Genomic DNA, 8,158 nt, shown 5'->3' on the forward strand with positions numbered 1-8,158 from the left:
CGTCCGCCCCGCGGGGGCGAGGGGCAGAGCCGGGCGCCCGCTCGGCGCGGCGACGCCCCCGCGCCGGCCCAGCCCCGCCGGGCGGACGGGGCGCCGCGTCCCCTCGGAGCGGAGCGGGGCGGCGGCGGCTGCTGCTCTCGGCGGCGGCATGGCGGGGCGAGCGGCGGGCCGGCGGGCGGGCTGAGGCGGGGGCCGGGCGGGGAGGTGCCGGCGGCGGGGGGCTCACCGCCTTCTCTTGCCGTCCCCCGCAGGGAGCGGCCGGCCCCCCGCGCCACCATTGCCTCGCACGGCAAGGAGGACCTGCTCGCCGTCGCCGCCCGGCTGTGGCAGCGGAGGAGGCGGCTTCTGGCCGCCGCCGGGCTCGCCTTGGCCATGGCCGTCGCCCTGCTCGTCGCCGTGCCCCTGCTGCTGCTGCAGGCGCCCGCCGAGAGCGGCGCGCACTACGAGATGATGGGCACCTGCCGCATGATCTGCGACCCGTACAGCGGCGGCCGGCCGCCCGGCCCCGGGAGCACGGCCGCCGTGGAGGCTCTGCAGGACCTGGGCGCCAACCCCCCGCCGCCCTTCGTCCAGGGACCCAAGGGGGAGCCGGGTCGGCCGGGCAAGCCGGGACCCCGCGGACCCCCCGGGGAGCCGGGTCCGCCGGGTCCGCGGGGCCCGCCGGGGGAGCGGGGCGACGCGGGGAAGCCGGGGCTGCCCGGGCTGGCGCTGGCGGGCGCGGGCGGCGGCGGTAGCGGCGGCGGGGCGGCGGCGGGCGGCGAGGCGGCGGGCGGGCTGAGCGCCGCCTTCAGCGGGCCGCGCATCGCCTTCTACGTGGGGCTGAAGAGCCCTCACGAGGGCTACGAGGTCCTCAAGTTCGACGACGTGGTGACCAATCTGGGCAACCACTACGACCCGGCCAGCGGCAAGTTCACCTGCCAGGTGCGCGGCATCTACTTCTTCACCTACCACATCCTCATGCGCGGCGGCGACGGCACCAGCATGTGGGCCGACCTCTGCAAGAACGGGCAGGTGGGTCCCCTGCGCTCCCCCAGTCGTCCTCTCCGTCCCGGGTCCCTCCTCCCGGCCCCGGTGCCGCCTGCGGGCACCGGCGGCCGCCGCTCGCTGTGAAAGAAGCAGCCGGAGCATGCTCCGCGCCGTCGGGGCGGAGGTGCACAGCGGGGAGCAGCTTTAAAGCCGCGACAAACTCCAAACTCTCGGCTTGCAAGCATTCCTGCCAGGCTGGGGGAAAGGACAAGCGAGGAGGGGGGCGGTAGGGAGGGCACGAGGGTAGTGGAGAGGCTGGGGAAGAGGGGCTGGGGGAGCTGATCTGCCCCGTGGCTGTGTTGGCAGGTACGAGCCAGTGCCATCGCCCAAGACGCTGACCAGAACTACGACTATGCCAGCAACAGCGTGGTGCTGCACCTGGACTCCGGCGACGAGGTGTACGTCAAGCTGGATGGAGGCAAAGCGCACGGAGGCAACAACAATAAGTACAGCACTTTCTCTGGCTTTCTTTTATACCCCGATTAACACAAAACGAGCGACGTGGCACAACTGACCCCACCAGCGATGTGTGTGGGGCTGGTTGGCATTTCCGTACCCCATCGTGCCACTGTTCCTGCTGGTGTCCACTGTCTCTGCAGGTCACTTTAGCTTCATTATCAGTTTGTATGTTTGTTGGTTTGGTTTTTTTACCCCAGGGGAAATGAAATAGAAGTGAAACAAAGCGATCCTTACTCTCCCTCATTTGCTCTGAACCCTCCCCTCCCTTTGTCAGCCTCAGTGTTTTGTGTGTCACACAAAGAACTTGGCAGCTTGAAACTCTTGAGTGGTTCCTGGGGGCCATAAGAGAGCCCCGAGTTTGGACTGTGCCGCACAAGGTATTTGAACCAGTCACATTTTTTTGTCAATGGGTATTAATTATGATGATGAGTTTTCAGGTCAACTATTCTTGAAGTGGGACTGGACCATAACTGTTTTTTCCTCTGCTGCTTTGTTTGTATGGGGTCAAGTGTAAACTTAACTTTTCTGTGCAATGCAATGCTCGTGTGAATGATGGTGTCATTAACGTCAAACCTGTTCCTGTCTGCAAAAGAATTCAGTCGTTGACCACAATCACTAAAATATCACATTAAATTACGTTTTTAGACAATACCTTCTGGGTGTCTGTCTCTTCCAGTGCTGCAAAGGAGCGCTGTGGTGGTGCCATGGGAGGTGGGAGGTAAAAGGGGAGGTCGCTTCAGTCCTTTAGGTTCAACAGCAACATTTAAAGTTAGGATGGGGCACCTTGGCTTGGTCTTGATTATAGTTCAAGGGGGCTGGGAAGAAGCACAGGGAGAGGAAAATGCACCTTTATGCATTTTTGTAAAAAGGCAGCACACAGTCATCAAGAGGCGAGAGTGGGGATGTGAAGCAGATCTCCTAAATGGATTTACTGGGTATGAGCCTGATCCAGAGTTTAGTGAAGTACAAGAAAAGTGGTTAAACCAGTGATTAGGGAAACTCATGTTTCTGTAACATGCTCAGCAAATGTAAGAAGGCAGCAGGGGAGAGAGTCTGTCTAACCCCCCACACCTGCAGTGTATATGTGGGTTAGAAAGCACACCTGACCTGCAGAGTCCCTGAGATGGGCTGGGAGAGAAAGCTCTCTGAAGACTGGCAGATTCAGGCTATTTGGAAAGGTTTTATCCTGCTTGTCCTCAGTAAATCCCAGCCACCCTGGATCCTTTTCAAAGGGCAGGAGTGGTTCTGAGCCTTTGGTGGAGGAGGTGCACTTTTCATCATCACGGCAGCAGGTAACCTCCTCAGTTTGGGTAAACTGGGGTTGCTCTGCTGAAGCTAAAAGAGCTAACTTGATTTACAAAAGCTCTTACTTTGATTTTATTGTCTCGTCATTTAATTTTTCTCTCCTGAAGGTCTTACCTTTCTATCAGTGTACTGCCCTTTGCAGTGTAAGTGTGGTTTCCCAGGTATGAGAGACAGGACCTGGAGTGCAATGGCTCTGCTGAGGCTGGAGCTTTGCCCCTGCCCTGACATTGCAGAAGGAAAGGGAACCACAGCTGAGATGAACTTGTCCCAGCCCCACTCTGGGGTAGCCTAGTGACAACCAAGTTCTTACAGTCTCTTCTTTCTCCTACCTAGTCCTTGGTGGGTATTGTCTTCTTGTGGGCTAGAAGAGGAGGGCCAGAGAAAGAAGGCAATTCCTCCCTTCATCCTGTCCTCAAACATCCCCCACCTGAGGGAAGCAGAGTTCATAACTGGGTACAAATGTTAGACACTTATCAATCTCTAATGTCTTGTCGATTTGTACTATTTGGAATATGATTTAAACCAGTGTCTGAGACCCAAATGAAGTATAATTGCTGTGGATCCTCCGTTTCCCCCGGATCCATAATGGTTTTTGACTATTCCTCCCCTCCGATGAAATGGAGCTTAGACACAAAGCTCTCAGTTTAAATTTCAAAAAATTAAAATTGACATGCAGCAGCATTAGCAGGAGCCAGGAGGAATTCTAAGGAGGTGCCTGGGCTCTGCTTTATCCTTTGCATTAAGAAGCAATTTGTACTTCTAACAAAGACCCAACTGTTCCCCCTTGGCAAAAGGGCAATGAAGATGCCTTGCAAGGGAATTGCTGTTCACAATACTTAAACAAATTTGAATCTTAGATTTTTAAATCTGTATTCCCTGGTGGAGCCTGCTCCTCACAATTCAAATGCAGGGCTGGCCGTGTGTGCCTGCCAAGGTGTCAGTAGCTAAGCGGATGATGGATTGATGAGGCAATGGGAAGACACAGGCTCACAGTGGCGGTTTGCCCCGACAGTGATCTATGTATCTGCACATTATCAATGTCATGAGGAGGCTTGAACCACCCTCGCTAGATGTCTCATTTTCCACTTATCTCTTATGTACTAATTATCAGGCTGGATTATTCCCCGGGATAGAAACAACAAAAAAAAAAATGCTCATTGCCACTCCACTGACAGTTTACACAATCAATAGAATGAACGTCTCCCTCGGCTGCTCACAGGCTTTGTTGTTTCCTCTCCTCATCGCAGGGACCTCCAAGATTGCCTCTGTGGGGGGCTGATGGCTCTTACCCAGCATCTGCAGTGGTGGTGCTGGGACAGGCTCCTCCAGCCCAGTCATCGTGGCAGTAGCTCAGTGTGTGGGTTTGGTGGTGTTTTTGTTTTTTGTTTGTTTGTTTTTGTGGGTTTTAAAAAATTATTATTTATTTTTTGGTAAGTAACATAGGCAATTGAGAGATGAGAAACTTCAGTGCTGGGTGGTGCAACTGTGCAGAAAGGCAGAGGCAGGGTTGCGAGGGGGATGGCAGTCCCTGTGCTGTGGGTGACTGCAGGGTCATGCACAGCCCAGCAAGCAGCCTGCGGTGGCATCTCACCCTCTGGGCTTCAACTGGGTCCTCCTCTGCTTAGATGTGGTCCATAGCTCATATATATGTTGCATGGTGCAAAAAGAAGGCGCTGTTTATAATGGGGATACCCTGGTCCTCTGGTTTGGATTGGAGAAGGGGAATTAATGTGTTCTCAGAGGCTGGCTTTAGCTTTCTCTGAGACTGGCTTTCCCAAGTGATAGCGGCATCTCAAACAGCCATTAGCCAGTGTCTGCTCTAGATGTCTGACCCCCTCTGTTATTTTACTTGATGAGTAAAGCAAATGCTTCAAAAAATCGTGAGGTGATCAGATGTGATATGAATAGGGAAACTCCCTGGAAGGAGTGGAAGAGTGGAGTTTCAGACAAAAGGTACTTCTGTTTTGTGCCCAGCTGCATGCCGAAGTTAAAATAGTAACAAAAAAATTAAGACCAAAAAATAGACATTTTCATGCTCTCAAAGCAACATGGCTACTGTGGCAACAAATCCCTGATCTTTGTGCTACTGATGTGAATCCCTAACCCTTGTACTATGCCTGGGCAGCACCAGCTGCGGAAGGGATCCCTGGAAAAGAAGGGAGCAGGGAGACATCCAAGCACACAAAGCACCATGGAAGGGGAAATGAGGATGCTGCTGAGAGCCCCGAGAGAGACGCCAGCCACCCCTCGTTTGCGGCTGTTCCCTGGAGAAAGATGTTCAGGTTACTCTGCTCTCCCGCAAGCCAAGTGGGTTTTTGGTTGGGCACTTGTCTTCTGTTTTGACCTGCATTGGTTTGGGGAGCTCCTGGCCAGTCTCTAGGGAGATGAGTGAGGAAATCGTGCTTTGGCTTGAGTGAAGCAGGTTGGCTGCTGGGGCTAAGTTTTCACCAGCCAGTGCACAGAAGAAGTTTTCTGAGGATATCTGATGCAAGAACCGGAGTCTGGTGTCCTGTGCAAAATCAGCTGCCTCTGTATTTTCTAGGATCTGGACTTGTAGATTTTCTCCTTGATGCTCATCCCTTTGTGGAGTGATGCCTGGGTTGATGAGGCCACACTGGCTCCCCGCAGGGCAGGACAGCCCCACGTCTGGGTTCTCTTCTTTCCCAGTTTTTGTTAGAAAAGTGAAGTGCTGCTTTTTGTGCCTCATGGCTTTACACACGTGCATTGAGCCAAGCTTTGGTCTTGGGCTTACTGCTTTTGAAACTCACTCTGGGCATTTTTCTCAGTGATTTAGTGCTTGCTTATCTCCTTGCTTGGCTCCTTCAGTGGCTTACAGTGCCTGGACAGGTTTAATCTGTGAACTCACAAAGTAGGGAGCATGGATTTGGTGGATGCTCATGTGATCTTTTTCTGCTTGTGCCACAGACTGATTATATTAAAGGACTCTGTGGCAGATAGAGGCAAAATGGTATATAAATCTATTTTAAATTGAAATGTTTGTGTTTAATACCTTTTTTTTTTTCTTTACATTCTCCCTCCCTCCCTTATTGTGATTGTACTGAACTCTGGGAAAAATTCCTGCAAAGATCCTGTATCTTGGTATTGTCTCTGGAATAAAGGAGCCTGTCAGAATAAAATAAAGACTAACTGAATCTTCACTGACTTTGAGACTACAAGGAGTTTGGTCCTTTTTACAGTGAATGTCTGCATCATGCAGAGTCTTGGAAGATTAATTACAGACAGGAGAGGTAAACTGTTACCATGTGGACACCCTGGCACTTACGGGTGAGAGCCTGCTCTCAGCTGGTTTCACATCTAATGGCATAAAGAGGTTCAGCTTGATTATAAGCTGTGGCTAACATGCAAATGGAGCCCCATTTCTCTAGACCAAGTCTGTGCCGGATCAGAAGTTAATACCTCGGTCACGTAGCAGGTGCCACAGCAGAAGCTGGGGAGACGCTTCACTATTTCTTCAGCCCACTTGTGCTCGAGTGAACTTCGTTTTTGAAGGCTGCGTGCGGGATTAAAGCAGGGGGTTGAGCTCCTGATTCCTCTTGATTTAGGACCAGTTTGTTACTGGGCTTATCGATGAGTGACGAAGAGGCCAGTAGAGGGCAATGCTGGTTTCCTGGAAATAGCCTGTGGGACAGAGGTGTCACCTCCCGGGGAAGCAAGAAGCTGAGGCCACGGTATCATTTGATGTCTTAGGCTTGAAGATGTATCGGAATTCCCCTTCTTTCCCCTTGTGTTTCAGGCTGAAGCCCTGAGAGCTGGTGGTTTCATGTCACAGCTTGAAAGGTGCTGAACCACCGCAGCGTCCTGGCCCCCACCGCAGCGTGCTCTGCGGGATCTCACTCTCAAGCTTTTGCGGAGTGTAATTCTGCAGGAGCTGTGAGTTATGGCCCTCTTTCCTTGTACAGAAAGCCATAAATGCCCATCTTCTTTGGGTTCTTCCAATTATAAAATAGCCTGAATTAACCATTACCCTGTGTGGCACAGCTCTACATTGTAATAAATGGGAATAGATTTTCTTCACAGGGGGCTGATGGCATATCCCTCTCTCTGTTGCATTTGACCCTGTTTTGTTTATTTATTTATTTATTTGTCTTTGGCATGAGCTAAAGTAGAAACAGAAAAGGGCTGTTTGATCCCTGTGATCTGCTGCCCTATTAATGCAGGATTATTTCCTCCAGTGTGCAGTGAGCACGGTGACATGGAGAGCATGGCTTGCCTGCAGCCTTTGGCTGCGCTCCTCCCAGCAAGGGGACATTCACATGATCCTGGCTCTTCTTTTTGCTTACAGCTGCCAGATCATATCTAGGAAACTAAACAAAAGTATCCAACCTCAGTCGTGAATGCAGCTGAAATGTTTTCTTGATGCCATTTCTCTTTGTCAACAAATTGCTTATTCCTTAAGTGTTGTGATGCGATCCCCATCCTAAAGAGGAGAGATCTGCTGCTGAGAATGGAGCGGAAGCATGCCTGGGAGAATGACTTGTTTGAAGACGTGAGCACAAGCTTTTATTCTTTGTCCGATCTTAGTTTTAAGATGCAATTTTGATGGTATGATAATGCAGAAAATGTTTTATCTCCTTGGGGAGGAAGCTGCTTTTCAGGTAGTGTCTTGCTCATCCCTCATTATTGTAATGTTGTTCCTGAAACTTCGTGTCAGCTGTGCTGTGCTGCAGCACGTGAATGCTTGAGGTGATGGAGATCAGATCCAGGTGGGTTTCTCTCTCTTTTGTTTTGGCACACAGTTGAATTCTTGATGTTTTATTTTCCTTCTCCTGGCACCTCATTTTTCATGGAGCTGTCCTTCCTGGGAGCTGGCAGCCCAAGGGCTGAAGTCTGCTTCCAGGTACACAGATCTAATTCTTCTCAAACTTAGTTTTTCCCAGCGTCTGTGGAGTCACAAACAAGCCTTAAGTACATTACATGTAGCTACCCTCAGATTGCCAGTGTGGCAGCAGATTATGTAGTCTTTGGGGATGAATCTCAGTCTTTGTACCCTAGAGATGGAAATGGTCCAGGTCCTTTTTGTGTCCTGCCCAGTAAGTGTCACTATGCAAACAACTTTCAGGGAAAACACTATTAGCATCTGCCGAGAGGACAGAGTAGTTCCTTTTCACAGAATCACAGAATGTTAGGGATTGGAAGGGACATCTAGCAACCTGCTTAGGAAAGAGAGGTGTCAAATCTCTTTGAAGCTCAACTCCTCCAAGCCCCTGCTGGGTGAATCACTGCAACTAAGAGAGCTTGGGTCATAAACTGCAGCATCCCCTCTCAAAAGGTAAAGTGTTCCCAAGGAGTAACACTGCTGCTATTTCTCAATTCGTGTGAGAATGAAGCCTGAACATTATTAGAGCTG

General features: G+C 51.4%; 1 protein-coding gene across 1 annotated transcript; it reads left to right on the top strand.

Annotated features, from left to right (window-relative positions):
* The first annotated feature begins 372 nt into the window (after positions 1-372).
* Positions 373-1,512, top strand: C1QL2 (complement C1q like 2). The gene is made up of 2 exons (XM_065638025.1): positions 373-1,011; positions 1,333-1,512. The coding sequence occupies exons 1-2, from the start codon at positions 373-375 to the stop codon at positions 1,510-1,512; spliced, it is 819 nt and encodes a 272-aa protein (XP_065494097.1).
* Positions 1,513-8,158: the final 6,646 nt, after the last annotated feature.

This window comes from Caloenas nicobarica, chromosome 6, assembly GCF_036013445.1.
Source record: "Caloenas nicobarica isolate bCalNic1 chromosome 6, bCalNic1.hap1, whole genome shotgun sequence".
NCBI classification, from domain to species: domain Eukaryota; kingdom Metazoa; phylum Chordata; class Aves; order Columbiformes; family Columbidae; genus Caloenas; species Caloenas nicobarica.

What these genes read in the sequence shown, in the direction of transcription:
- C1QL2 (XM_065638025.1), top strand. Translation starts at nt 373, where the DNA reads ATGGCCGTCGCCCTGCTCGTCGCCGTGCCCCTGCTGCTGCTGCAGGCG. An exon ending in ACCTCTGCAAGAACGGGCAG is followed by an intron (nt 1,012 to 1,332) that starts GTGGGTCCCCTG and finishes CTGTGTTGGCAG; the next exon opens with GTACGAGCCAGTGCCATCGC.